At 47.2% G+C, this 14,462-nt stretch overlaps 1 protein-coding gene across 1 annotated transcript in view; it reads right to left on the bottom strand.

Annotated features, from left to right (window-relative positions):
- Positions 1 to 2,174: 2,174 nt before the first annotated feature.
- Positions 2,175 to 14,462, bottom strand: part of C2CD3 (C2 calcium-dependent domain containing 3) — a gene marked incomplete at its 5' end in the record, with an annotated part of 39,499 nt that continues 27,211 nt past the window's right edge. Inside the window, 9 exons of the mRNA XM_009072611.1 lie at positions 2,175 to 2,309; positions 7,040 to 7,133; positions 7,680 to 8,655; positions 8,903 to 9,120; positions 10,006 to 10,167; positions 11,048 to 11,148; positions 12,087 to 12,259; positions 13,037 to 13,101; positions 14,008 to 14,146. Of these exons, the coding sequence (XP_009070859.1) occupies positions 2,175 to 2,309; positions 7,040 to 7,133; positions 7,680 to 8,655; positions 8,903 to 9,120; positions 10,006 to 10,167; positions 11,048 to 11,148; positions 12,087 to 12,259; positions 13,037 to 13,101; positions 14,008 to 14,146 (2,063 nt within the window). The remainder of the gene's footprint in view (positions 2,310 to 7,039; positions 7,134 to 7,679; positions 8,656 to 8,902; positions 9,121 to 10,005; positions 10,168 to 11,047; positions 11,149 to 12,086; positions 12,260 to 13,036; positions 13,102 to 14,007; positions 14,147 to 14,462) is intronic.

Genomic DNA, 14,462 nt, shown 5'->3' with positions numbered 1-14,462 from the left:
CCCCAGCCATAGTGGGGGTTGCTCAGTGGGACCATCTCCCCCAGGGTGACTGTCTGGGGCCATGTCCCTCTGTGGCCTCACCGTAGGGATCTCAGCACCGCGTCCTGGCTCCTGCCTTACACAGGCAGTGCCCTGAGCACTGGCTCCTTGGCCCCACCCTTATATAGCACCCAGGAGGACATTCCAGCAGCCATGGATCGGGTGACAGAGTTCCCCCAGTGGCATTTGAGCTGATGGGACTGGGGTCACCTGGCACCCGTCATGGGGTGGTTGTTTAGCCCTCTGCCCCCTCGGGCAAGGGGAACGGGGGGGTGGTGCCTGCCCAGACCTTCAGCACCCGTTGGAGCAAAGCTGTGGGGCAGAAGCACCCAACAACACGGTCCTGGGTGTTTGGTGGCTTCTGGGACCACAGGGATTGGGAAGGAATGTTGGGTTTTAACCTAAAAGTGCTCTGGAAGGGATAAGATGCAGAAAACACCTAAGGCTTTAAAAGTGAGCAGTTTGAGAGAGAGAGCAGCACTGAGTGCTCCCCACAGGGCAGGCCCTTTCCCCTGCATGGACCACAGAGCCATAATCTATCCCAGGCAGCTGCTAAGCCTGCTGGTGGGATTGCCACTGCATGGTGGAACGTGCTCCCGGAGCTCACGTGGAGTAGCTCCGAGGTGAATCAAACCATGATGCTCTTCGGAGCGTGGCCAGGCACTGGCTCTGAGGCTGCCAGGGGGAAAGGGCTCAGGGCAAGAGACTGGAGGCCAAGGGTGGAGTGAAGAAATGCCCCTTTTCCTCCATTTTTAAAGAATTCCATGTGTTTAACCCTTGGTGCTCATCAGCAACACAGTGACAAAGTGTGAAGGGATGAGCCATATCCCTTGGGATGTGCCTGGAGTCTGTGCTCACCCATCCTGCATGAGCACATGAAAGAGAGTTTGAGTGGTCCTGACACCCTGAAGCCACCTTTGCTCCATCCCTCAGGCCCCAGGGAAAAGCTGCCTGGCATGGACACCCCTCTCCAGCTGGCTCCTGCCTTGTTTTCCTGCTTGGCTGCCCTCTGTTCCATCACTGACCTAACCCAAGAGGAAGAGACTGTTTACCTCTTGCCCAAGATATAACTCAGGGGTCAACACCGTCATGTTCTCTGTGACAGTGTTCCCAGCCCAGCTGGCATCCTGCCCGAGGGTTTTTTCTGGGATGCCACCGTGAGAAAGCAGTTTGCATATGACGCCTGTCCTCACAGGGGACACTGGGCAGGTTTACCTCTCCCCCGACCCAGCAAGGGCAGGGAGAGGGGCCACGACCACAGGGCAGGTTGTGTCAACACTGACGTATGCATTTAGGATGTGTCCTGTGAGAAACAGCTCTGCACAGGTGGGAGGAAAATGGGATGCTGATCCCTTGGCTCCTTTAAATCCCGGATTCCTCATGTGGTTCGAAAAGCAGCTCGAAGTGGGAGTGACTCGTGCCACGTGGCGGTGGTGATACTTAATTCCTCGGCAAAACAGTGACCTTTCCCTGTGCCCCCAGCTTCCAGCAGCATTTCTCCCAGTGGAGTTCTGTGGGGAAAGGATCTCTGTCCCCTGTTGAGGACAGGCTCCTGCCTTGACAACCAGACACTTCACACCAGCCAACAAGAAACCAGAGGAATTTTATTGAAACACACACTGGAGAGAGCAGTGCAAAAATAACTGAGCTCTGCTGGCATCAAAGTCTATTCTCTGAAAGGCCCTAAACATAAAAATGTACAAAAATAACTTAGAATATAAAAGTTTCCTCTTCCTAGTCACCCCCTTTTGTGTGCTTTACACTGTTTTGCAGCGCCCTTGGCATGTGTTTACACAAGCACTTTGGGCACCTCTACAAACAGCAAACTGTGCACCAATGGTTTTTGGAAGGGTGATTTCCCAGGAATAAAACTGCAAATGTGACTATCTGGAGAGTAGTTACCAGCTCAGCAGGTACCCACAGGGGTGTGTCTCATCGGGGACCTGCCCCTGCGAGACACACAGTCTCTGGGGGTGACCACAGGCTTTCAGCCCCTCTAATGGGATTTAAATTAACTAACCAATTAGGCAAACTAAGAGCCTGAAACCTGTGGCATTCCCTGGAGGAGGTGGTGTTCGCCAACACCTCGGGCCATGGCTGGGGCAGCAGCCACTGCCCACGGCCCCTCGCCAGGGCTATTCCTTCTTGGAGAGCTGAGCTGAGAAGATCCTGGAGATTCTTTGGGTCTCCTCTTCTGAGAGGTTGGGTGTGGGCTTGGGATGATTCGGTCTCCGGTATGGGATACCATCTGGCACTGCTCCACTCCTGTGCTGTGGAAAGAAGGGACAAGGAGTGAGAGCTCTGCACGTCACGGCAAACCACAGAGTCATGCAGAGGGTGAGAGGCTGGATACACAGGAAAAAAGACCACAGTGAGAGGTCACAACCCCAAAATGGGGCTCTGGAGTGTGAACTCATTTGTGAGTGTCTATCCTCAGCCAAAGTCTCCCTGTGTGAAGCCCAAGGAATGCCACTGCTGTAGTCACTGGGATCTGACCTCCTGCATTTTGGTTTTCAATTATGCTTTTACTTTTTAATTTGCAGAACCCTAAAGACCAAATCCCCTTGCTGTGGACAAGCAATGCTACAGCACAACAAATCCAAACCTGCTGACAGGACAGGGCAGGGAATGGGTTTAAACTAAAACAGGTGAGTTTTAGATTAGATGTTAGGAAGGAATTGTTCCTTGTGAGGTTGCTGAGGCACTGGCACAGTTTGCCCAGAGAAGCTGTGGCTGCCCCATCCCTGGAAGCGTTCCAGGTCAGGGTGAAGCAACCTGGTCTAGTGGAAGGTGTCCCTGCCCATGGTAGGGGGGGGAACTGGATGATCTTTAAGGTCTCTTCAAACCCAAACCATGATTCTGATTCTTTTCCAGCCGCAGCTTTGTCCCAGATGCTCCAGTAGCACTAAAGAGGAGTAATTTCAAGGTACAAAGAAACCCACATCTCTCCCCAACTAGTTTAGAACAAGGTCATGCCTGTGAAGCACCCAAAAAGCAGAGATTCAGCTCCAGGAACCTTCAGAGGGTGAAGCTGTGGGGGCAGGAAGGTCTCTTGGAAAGCTGATCTGCCCATCCAGCCTTTCACCTACATGGCTGGAACAGCTCCGTTACAGCCTCAGGAAAGGTCTCCTGAGGTGATCAGCTCCCTCCCAAGGGAAACAGCACCAAGATCCTGGTTTGGTGAGCTCTTCTCTTCGATGTGCACTGTTTGGGGAGGGAAATGGCTTTTTTTAGGAATAACTATGTCCTTTTGTTTTGCTACCTGTGCATTACAGGCTCAGCTGACAGTCTGCAGGTAAAATACTTTAAAAACCCTTCCCATTTTTATTGCACTGAAATAACATACATGGATATCTTGGAGAATCATGGCTTTGTTCTTTCTTCTTAACAATTCTCCAGGATGATTTTCCTAAACCAAGATGTAAGAAGCCAAAAGAGAATAAACACAGACCTGGCAACGTTAGAAGCTTAAAACCCAGCAGAGAGAGAGCTCCTCACTGGCCAAAGCACTTCCCTAGGACAGCTCAGGGCTGTCCGAACCAGACCAGGTCAGGAGCTCATTGTTCCCATGCTGGTTTCTGCCCATCTGTCCATAGAATGGCAGGAATGTCAGGATTGGCTGCAGAGGGGCAGTGACCAGGCTCTGTGCTGGTCCCAGAGCTCTGTGCAGTATTGGTAAACAGCTCTCTAGGAAATCTCTCAAATCTGCCAGTTAACCCTGTTTCAAAGGTGCATGAAACTTCGCTTTGCCTCTCACAGTTCCCCTCTCACATGCCCTTGTGCCACACAGGTGGTCATGTACTGCCAAGGATGGAGAGAGCACATCCCTGGTACAGAATCCCAGAATGGTTTGGGCTGGAAGGGATCTTAAACCTAATATGGTCCCACTCCCTACCACGGGCAGGGACACCTTCCACTAGACCACGTTACTCTGACCAGGCCTGGAACACTTCCAGGGATGAGGCAGCCACAGCTTCTCTGGGCAACCTGTGCCAGTGCCTAACCACCCTCACAGGGAACAATTCCTAATATCTAACTGCTGGAAGGAGCTCTGTACTCCAACACCACGACCCAGGAGCAGGTGTCTGATGCTATTCCATGTCATGAGGCCATGGAGAGCAGTTGGTTTGCTCTTGAAGTCAGTAAACAAGGTATGCCTGGAGAACACACCACTGGCATGTTGTTTCAGAGACAAGCAGCTAAAATACACCTCCTCTCATTTTCATACTGCTGTGCCAGTCTGCAGGATGCAGAGAGGTTAGGACCATCCTAAAAATGAACTCCCAGCTGTGGGAAAGGTTTAGCAGCTCTTCTTGCTGCCATTCTACATCCACAGGAGAGAATCAAAATGAGAGAGGTTTAAAAGTGCTTGCACAGATGATCAGACTCATAGAATCATGGAAGTGCTTGAGTTGGAAAAGCCCTCCGAGATCGAGTCAACTGTTCCCCCAAACAGGCAGCTTCTAACCCTCAGTTTTAACCTCCTGCATAGTTTCCAGAGCACAGGTCTGAAATGTCCTGTTTACACCATTCCTCACTCCAGGAAGAGGCTTGGCCAGGTCAGGCTCCAACCTGAGCACAGTCAGCCCCTGTTCCAGGTTTCTCCCTCTCTGTCTCCCAGACTTCAAGTGTCTGGTGCTCAGCCAGGAAGCACACACGTTCCATCAGGAAGATGCAAGAAGGAAGAGGACTTGTGCACTCAGGATCACGCTTCACTTTTCTTTTTATAGGAGTGGCAGTGACACTGAAACCAGCCAAGGATTATCCAGGGGCTGTGTGCCAGGGACTGGATTAAAGCAAGCAGATCCATGAGCACTTTATAGGTCATGGAGGCGGGGGAATGGCTTCATTCAAGGTCAAAGAATTCCAGTCTTGGAGGCAAAGGATGTTCCAGCACTGTGGATCAGCATTTTGCTGGTAGTTCTGCTTGAGCACAGGAATGGAGGGCAAACAGATCTGTGTTAACATGCTACAGCCTACCCTGGCAGTGGCCTTGCACCTGCTCCTGTTTTCCAGGCAGAAGATCAAGAAGATCCAGCAGATCCAGAAGGAACAACACAACCAAGAAAGGATGTCTGGCCTGTTGCCACTGTCTGCATTTTTAGAACATATAAAGTGTGTTATTGACTCCACCTATGGCTATGTTAGCTCCAATTCACACTCAAGGTAATTCTATGTATAGATAAATATTAAATTATGCTGACTAAACCTGGTTTCCATATAAGTTTCTCATCCCTTTGGAATATTCACAGAATCAGTTAGGTTGGAAGGGACCCACAACAGGTTATCAGGACCATTCCTAGAGGTGACAGGAAAAAAACCCCCAGGACATTAGGAGAAGGACAGAACAAGAGGGAATGGCTTCCTAATGACAGAGGGTGGGGTGAGATGGGATATCGGGAAGGAATTCTGCCCTGTGAGAGTGGTGAGGCACTGGCACAGGTTGCCCAGAGAAGCTGTGGCTGTTCCATCCCTGGAAGTGTCCCAGTCCAGGCTGGACAGTGCTTGGAGCAACCTGGTGCAGTGGAAGGTGTTCCTGCCCATGGCAGGAGGTGGAACTTGATGGGCTTTGAGGCCCCTTCCAACCCAAACCATTCTGTGACTCTATGACTTTATGGAAAGGTTTATGAACTGTCTCATTGCTTACAACCATCCTCCTGCCCCCCCCTCACAGCAGTGTGAAAGAGAAGAGCTGGGAAGGACCTCAATAGCTGGAAGTCTAATGGAGAAAAAGAGTAAAACCAATCAGGTTTCCTGAGTCTCTGCAAAGCTCAGGTCCCTGGAATGCAGCCACAGTGTCCAGGCTAAGGCCTGAGCTGCTGCAGCACCTCCTCAGATCCCCACGACCTGTAGCAGGAGCTGAGACAATCTTTTTGCTCAGAATGCTGCAGCTCCTTTGACATGAAAAGAGGGAGCCAGACAAGCCAGGGAGAGGCGGCAGGAGCACTAGGCAGGCCAGGAGAGATGTTTGCCAGCTGCCACGTGAGCAGAGGAGATCTGGTGATCTTCTGAGGAGAACAGCTCATATTTCAACCTTGTTGCCATGCTTGGTGTATGCTGAACTGGTTTAGCAACTGACGTTCTAAAGGCCAATTAAAACCAAAACTATGAGGCAGCAGTTTTTCTGAACTTGTTCTTCCACAGGGTGTTTGCTGCTGGGGACACACAAAAGGCATAGCCCAGTCCTGTCTCAGAGACCCTACAACTGCTGCAGCCAAGGATTAGCTGCAGCTAATCCTGGAATTAAGCTGGTTTAAGATCAGCTATATCCAAATAGGCAGAATATTAGCAAGGCACTAATTATGAATCATTTTCAGGGCTCGGTTTGCAGCCACTCAGCCTAGATCTGCAGAGAAGAGGAATCCTCCGGCATTAATATGGAAGCACAGGTTTCCATGATTTCAGAGTTACTAGGTCCTGCCTGATTCTGTTCTGATTTGTCAAGCAAACTGTGCCCAATGACATAAATGTTCCTTAGAGCCTTTGCTTCCTATGTCATATGGAAGGGAATCATTGCATTATCTTATCTGGGAGTGGTTATCAAACAGCCAAGTGCTGCAGTAGTCAGATCCACAGCAACATCTACAGTCAAGCTGGGGCTGGAAAACAACCATGGAATCACAGAGTGGTTTGGGTTGGAAAAGACCTGAAAGATCATTCAGTTCCACCCCTTGCCACCTTACCTCACATTAAAGCATGAAGAAGTATGGAGTGAGCACCTGCCACTTCCACTGACCCCAGTGGAGCAATATTCCCTGGGCATACAGATCGACTGGCTGACACAAAGGCGTAAGGACCACAGACAACATAGCCATGAACGTTAAAAAAAATTATCCTCACAGAGAGAAGAGGGACCAGGAAGGTTCTTCTTGGTGTGATTTGGAAGCTATCACCTCTAAGCTGAGTGCTAGCAGGCAAAGGAAGGGAGAAGCACTTTTGCATCTGCTTTAAGGAATGGAGTCTAAGTTTGATAGTGAAGGAAAGGCCATCCCATACTTACTTTTGGAGCTGTGGAAGAAGTGCTGAGCAGTCTCATGGAGGCTTCCATCTGCTTGGGTGGAAGGAAGAAGTTTGGAACAACAACAGGATCAGATCTGAGCAGAACTGTTAAGGAACAACCTTTAGCAGAGTGTACTGCAAGGAGCTCCAGGTGTGGAATAAGCCTCAGCTGTTAATGGATCCCAAATAGTGAACCTCATTTTTTTTTAATCAATATTTTATTGTTCTTAACACTTGGCTCTCCCTCTGGGGCTCACAGAGTGTGGGACACTGACTGGCTTTAGGATTACTTGTAATTTTGCAGAAAAATATTCTGCAAAAATTCCAACACTGCTTAGTTGAACGGAATGTGAAACTTGGGATCTGTGCAAGAAATGTGGGAAAGTAGTGTAAAAGCAAAATAAACCACTTGTTTACAGAGAAACATGGGAGCTCTAACACATGAAGAAAGTGCAAGAAGACACACTGGAGCTGCCCAGAATGAAGCTGTCAGACCACCCACCAGTTCTAGATTCAATCCCCAGGGAAGAGCTCCACAGAGCGAACTGCTTTTTTTCCTGAGGCCAGGGAGATCTAACTAAGCAGGAAGATCTAACTCCTGGAATGCAGGGAGTGTTTGAGAAGAGAGTGAAGAAGGATACAAAGAGATTTTTGGTTTGATGGAGTTTTCTGACTCTCCCAGTGGGTCCTCGCTGCTGCCATCAGAAAAGCTCTCACTGTGTCTCTCTGAGCCAGCTTGGGCTGATACACTCTTAACACAGTTCTCATCAGAACCACTGCCTTCCTTGTCTTGCTGGTCTTCATTAGCAACCTCAGCCTTTTCCTCCTTTCCCTTTTCTGTGGTTTTTGGCTCAGCCAAACCCTTATCTCCTGGGAATGGCAGCATGTCTTTGGAGCCTGCATGGAACTCTACAGTTTTCTTTGTGGGACCAGTGTTAAGTGCTCTGTGCCACAGGCTCTGTCCAGCAGGCTGAAGCAGCTCCTTCTCTGTTGTTTCTGTGCTGCTCTTCAAGCTTTGGAAGCCTCCTATGGCTGCCCAAGGACTGCTCCCATCAGCGTGGGGGCTAAGGGTGGTGAGCACACTGTGGCTGTCCCCTTGCAGTGTGCTGGACAAGGTGCTGCTCCGTCTGCTGCTTCCTCCTTGGAAACAACCTACATCTACGGAGCTCTGATCTTCAGTCCTGGAGTCCACAGGCTGCTGGCCAGGCCCCTGCCCTGTTTCTGAAAGCACACTGGACCAGGGACTTGTTTTGTCTGTCATGTTAGTAATTTCATTAAGAGTTCGTGGTTCTATAATGTCTTCTTCATATTCTTCTTCACTGCATGGCTGGATGGCACCTTTATCTTCCTGGATATAATCCATGGGATGCTGATCTTCAGGGACAACGTGGCCTAGGAGTTCATGCAACATTTGTCTATCAAACACAGACCTCCCCAGACTGCATGGCTGCTGTGTATCACTGCAAATGCTGTGTGAGTCCAGCTCCAGCTGGCCCTGATGGACCTCAGGTCTGGCTCCTTCCTCCCAGCTGGGCACATCCGTAGCTCCCAGCTTTCTGCTGCTGTCCTGATGCACATTAGAAGCTTCTTTACTGTTTTTAGTTATAGTCTGTAAATCTGGTTAACAAAAAACAACATCAGTAAAAATGAATGGCAAATTCTGGCATAATAGGGAAGCGTCCTTCAACTCCATATCTTGGAAGCACTACTTCCCCGGAGGGAGCTGTGGGCAGAAAGAGCATGGAATAACTTTTCAGCTGGCAGCTCTGAGCTACAGTTGATTCTCTGCTCTGATAACTTATTTGAAAAGCATCAGCAGGGGTTTGATTTCCTTGTGATTTTGCTACTCACAGCAACAACTTACCACTGATTAGGCTGCTGACCTGAGACACCAACTGACTAGATTTTTCCAGAAGATGGCATCCATTGGGATCCACTTCCCTGCTCACCAGGCCCTGATGGTCACTCTCCTGCTCCTCATGGCTTGGTCTGGATGTGTTCCCATAACTGAAGTCAGGAAGAGTCCTGGTCAGCTTCTGGTTGAAGTATCTTTGGACCTCATCCAGCTCACTTAAGTTTTTTCTGCAAGCAGTGGTGAGAAATTTGGTGAGAGGAGCAAAAAAAGCCTGTGGCAGACTGGGTTTGGTTGTATCACTCTAGTCAACAGCATGTAAATATTCAAATATAGGATTAAAGGTTATTACTGAAACTCAGATCAGTAGGTAAGTGTTGAGGTTGCTCTAAGCAAGAGAATAACACTCAAGAACATCCTGAATTGGCTATGACACTTAGGCTGGAAGCTGAAAAAAGAGCTAGTTTTAAACTTACTGAATCAAAGGAGTTGGATTTGAGATGACCTTTCAACAAAAGTCATAAAGCCAAGAATATTATTTGACTTTATGACCGAGCTTGTAAAATCCGAGGATTTCTACCTGCTTTAAGACGTATTGCTTGTGGTAGCAGGGGCAGGGATGAAATGCCTCAAAAAGTCTCCTTTAGTTCTACACTCCTGCAGGTTACAAATATTATTCTTTAAATTTATACCCGATTTAAACCGAGAATCTAGTCAAGAGGAAAGTGCTTCTAGCAAGGAGGAAGTAATCCTGTTGGGAAAGGACATCTTGCCCTGTGCACCACAGAAATGCTTACAGGTTTGTTCTTGTGCAAACCAGCTCAGGGAACCATTGGCTTCACGTAGTGTGACAGATGTACCAAGGTGGATAAATCCAAGCATTCCATCCAGATTTGGAAACGCTGCTGTTGCTGAGAAACTCAACAGCCACATCATGTGATGTGGAGCTCCCCACCCAGTCCCTGCTTTCCTACCCTCACCTCATCCTGCTCCAAATTACACCTCATCAGTTATTGCACAGTTTCACTTTGATTTCCTTTAAAATGGGACTCTTCGCTTCCAAGCTGCTAACCTAAAAGCTTGGCATTCCCTGGCTGGCTCCAGCTGTGCTTTACCTGAGAGCAGTGAGGAGCGAAGCACGTGACGCTGATGATGATGAGTCCAGCCTGGCTGCTCGGTGCACGTTCCCCTCCGCATGCTGCAGGGACTCATGGAATCTGCGCACGTTCTCCATGTGCTCCTCGTGACGAGGCCTGTGTGCTCCAGGGGAACTCATCCTGCAGGACACAGGCCTGTGTTTAACACCAAAACTCAGGGTAAAATCTCTAATTGGGAAAAGTCTGCCAGCTAAGAATATTCAATGTGTGGAAATCCATTAAAGAGCGACTGACGGATGAAAATTGCTCTTTCAAATGTTCACGAGAACCAAAATCAAGCTAATGGTATGGCTGGTAGGGAATTTGCCATGGCTGCTGGCAGCTGCCAAGCTGTTCAGATCACACAGCAGTGGCCCACAGTCCCTCTAAGCTTCAAAGACACATATAGGAGAAGGATCATCTCCCTAGGTTAAACAAACAAATCATGGATGAAAACACTCTCTCACTAGTTAAATATATTTGGTGCTTGTTTTAAGGGACAGGACACAAGAATTACTGCAGGATATCTGACAGTCCTAGTCCTGGAATATGCAACACTACAGCATTTCACCGGCTGTCATTCACTAGCTGTGGAGAGAAGTTAAAAGAAAGTAAATCCTGTATCCATCAGGAATGCTCTATTCCAGCTTACACTTCTTATACTTCTTAAAAACAAAACCACATACAAACACAATCCTTGTTCTTATCAGGGCCTGGAGGAAGTACCTTCCAGTTTCATCAATGGCACCATGTAAATCCTAATTGTAAATGAAACAAATGAGGAAGTATCAACAAGAAGAAAAAGGACATCTGGGTTCTGCTGAAATGCATCTGTCCCAGGATTCCTATCTCCTGCCCCTCCCTCTCCCTGGGAAAGGGAATTTGCTCTAATTTTTAAGACCAAACACAGGGAAGGACCTTTGACAGGGTTTGCTCTTTTTTTCAGTAAAGTTGAAAAGCCTCAGAGAGGTATTTCTGAGGCTTGAAAATAATCCAAGTGGTTGACAGCCTGTGAACTTACCAGTCTCGAGTAGGAACACTGACTTCCCTCGACAAGGAATTCAGCAGCTGCTTGGAAAGGTCTGCAGCATTACTAGGAAATGCTGGAAAGCTGGCCTTCCCCTAGAATGAAGAGGAACACTGTACATGAGTCTCCCACAGCAGGAAAATAAGAGCATTTAAAGCAGTATCTTGCTGAACTAACAAAAACTTAAGTTTTCTAACTAGCTTGAAATTTTCAGAGGATTTTCCAGCACTGAGCCAAAGTACCACTTCACAACACTCATTTTGGACACTTTTGTGAATTCCCCCCCCACTACTGAAGAGTAAACTGATGGAAAGTAAGACAGAGGCTCCATTACATGTGTACAACAAACCCCAGCACACTGGATACAGAAAAACCCAGAAGAAATGGCCAATCTTCCAGAAAACAGATTCCTGCCACATTAGAAGCTTCCTAACAGCATATATACAGCTGGATTTACAGTATGTTTTGGGGCATCAGCTGTCACTCAAAGCAGCAAACAGGACAATGCCAGGCACCCAGAACCACAGAAAATTCTCCCAACAATACAAAACCCACAAAGCAAGAACAGAGTGAAGGCACCGGGGATGTTCATGGCTTGGTCTGAATGAGGAACTAGTGTAAGCCTGCAGCTACCATGGAAATTACATCAGAATTCCTAAGGAATTCAGTGTTTCTGGTACATTTACACAGACTGGTCCATGCCAGGGCTGTGAATTTGCTATGTGTGCTCAGAAACATGGAGAGCTGGTGCTGATTTTTAGGAATCTAATGAAACATGAGGGGAGGAAGTGGAAGCACTTACGAATGAGGAACTAGTGTAAGCCTGCAGCTACCATGGAAATTACATCAGAATTCCTAAGGAATTCAGTGTTTCTGGTACATTTACACAGACTGGTCCATGCCAGGGCTGTGAATTTGCTATGTGTGCTCAGAAACATGGAGAGCTGGTGCTGATTTTTAGGAATCTAATGAAACATGAGGGGAGGAAGTGGAAGCACTTACAGCCTAGTGGCTCCCGGGCTCGGGCTCGGGCCTGCCTCTCCTCTTTGAGGCTGTTTATGTTCTGGAGAGGGGAAACTGCTACTTTAATCTGCCCTCGGCACTGCCCACTGAAGTCTGTGATGTTGTACCACCCACACACGAGCTGGAAGCCGGAAAGGAGGGGAGAAAGGTCCACGGATGCAAATCCTATCACTCGCTCAGCCTCTGGGGAAGAAGAAGGAGATAAAGCACATATTGAAACTGCATTGTAATGAATTTCCAGGACTGCTAAAGCACAGTCAGGTATATACAGCCCTTGAAATGCATCTTGGAAATGGAAATGAATTTCCAGGAATCCTAAAACACAGTTATATACAGCCCTTGAAATGTGTCTTGGAAATTGACTTGAGGTACAGAACAAACAATCCTATGGAAGAAATGATTTGGATCACCTGAGTTACATTCAGCTAAAAAAGTCCCTGCAGAGCCAGTGAAAGCCCAGGGCAGGGAGAGGGACTGGCAGGAGAATCCCTGTGCACACACAGTACTCTAGACAATACAGAGAAAGGCTGAGTTACACAGAGTTTATTTTTGAAGCAAAAATCAGACAACTTTTATATGTAAAAAGAAAGAAATAAAAGTATTTGATTACAACTTCAACCAACTGCGGAGAGAGCAAACAGCATGTGAAGGATGCAGTGAAGAATTTCCTTCAGTAGGAAAATCCATCCCCTAAAATGCTGTCAAAATAACACCAGACATAATACAAATCAACTAACCCTTGTAAGATGATTGATGGGGAAGAGGAGGATATCAAGGGCCAGCAAATCAATAGGTATTTATTTATCTTTAGCATTCTTCTAGTGCAAGGTAAAAAATGTAATTAGAATTCTAGCCCCCAATTTACTTAATAGAATCTATTTTACTTGCATGAAATACAAGTGACCCAAGGAAAGAGATGCAGAACTGACACTCCTCTCAATATTGCACTACAAGCTTTACCTGCTTTGTGCCACACTTTGAAGACCAATGTTTGCTGTGGATCCAGCAAAAGCTCTTTGGATAATCTGGTAAGAACAAAAATAATATTTTATGCTAAGCAGGAAAAGGAACAAGTACAGTAAAATGCCTCTGAAGTTTCAATGCACTGTATCTACCCAGACGAAACAGGTTCTTTCTCAACTGATGTAAGGGGGAACAAATCAAATCCCGAAATTACTGAGCCCTCAAAGCATAACTATCTCTACATGATTTGGGTTTCTGCTTATTGAAGAAGTATTTTCCTCTCCTCACTCCTGCATTACATTTCAGAATAGGACAATAAACCCACAAAGGAACAGAAATACAGTATATTTCATGACTTAATAATGCAGTGACAACGAAGCACTGAGGTTACAGTTGAAAGCTGTAATGTTTGAAGTTCATTCCTGGAACAGAAAAAAACCCAACCTGAATCTTGAAATGTCAAATGCAGAACAGTTTTTGTTTGAAGCAATTCACATATTAGAAACACTGGAGAAGCCACAAAATTGGAAACACAGGTTTATTCCTGAATATTACCACGTATGACTTGAATCTGCTGAGGTTCCTTAGAGTGGTCAGATTCATCTGTTCTAATTTAAACTCAGACATCTAAGTCTGAGGTAAAAAAAAACCAAACCAGTAAATTCGATTTGTCCAATTTATGGACAGAGGGCAGGGTTAGATGGGATACTGGGAAGGAATTGTTCCCTGTGAGGGTGGTGAGACACTGGCACAGGTTGCCCAGAGAAGCTGTGGCTGCCCCATCCCTGAGGGGGTTCCAGGCCAAGTTGGGGCCACCTGGTCTGGTGGAAGGTGTGTCTGCCCACAGCAGGGAACTGGATGGGCTTTAAGGTCCTTCCAGCCCAAACCTGTGATTCTCTGACATGTTCTTTCACACCTGGCCTGGCTGTCAGGACCCAGGTGTGTCTGTGTGAGTCCCCATCACTGACCTTGCTTGCTGCTGGAAGTCCCAGACTGGTGAGTCTGTATTTTCTATGACTGGAGTGGTTACTGGAGCATCTGCACCAGCAACAGCAAATGACACACAGCTGCTGGGTGCTGTCACCTCACGTTCCGTCAGAGGGCTTCCTGAAATTATACAGAATTAAATACAGACTTGTTATTACTACTCAAAAAAAAAATTAAAGCAGTTCAGCAATTAAAAACAGACAATCAGCAAAGAAACCCACCGTCTAGAAAATACTCCTTTTCCTTGCTGGAGCGGAAAATGCTTTGTATTTACAATGGGAGCAAATATTACTTGAACCTTTTATAGAAAAGAAAATGGAGTATTCAAGGGAGAGATGGAAAAACCATTTGCCCATCATCTGAGAAGTCAGAGTCACCTCAAAAAGACTGAAAGATTTAGAAAAACTTAACGTTCCTGGAGCATGAAACAGTGGAT

This window comes from Acanthisitta chloris, unplaced genomic scaffold (assembly GCF_000695815.1).
Source record: "Acanthisitta chloris isolate BGI_N310 unplaced genomic scaffold, ASM69581v1 scaffold12574, whole genome shotgun sequence".
In the NCBI taxonomy this organism is placed as follows: Eukaryota; Metazoa; Chordata; class Aves; order Passeriformes; family Acanthisittidae; genus Acanthisitta; species Acanthisitta chloris.
This window is presented reverse-complemented; position numbering and strand designations above follow the sequence as displayed.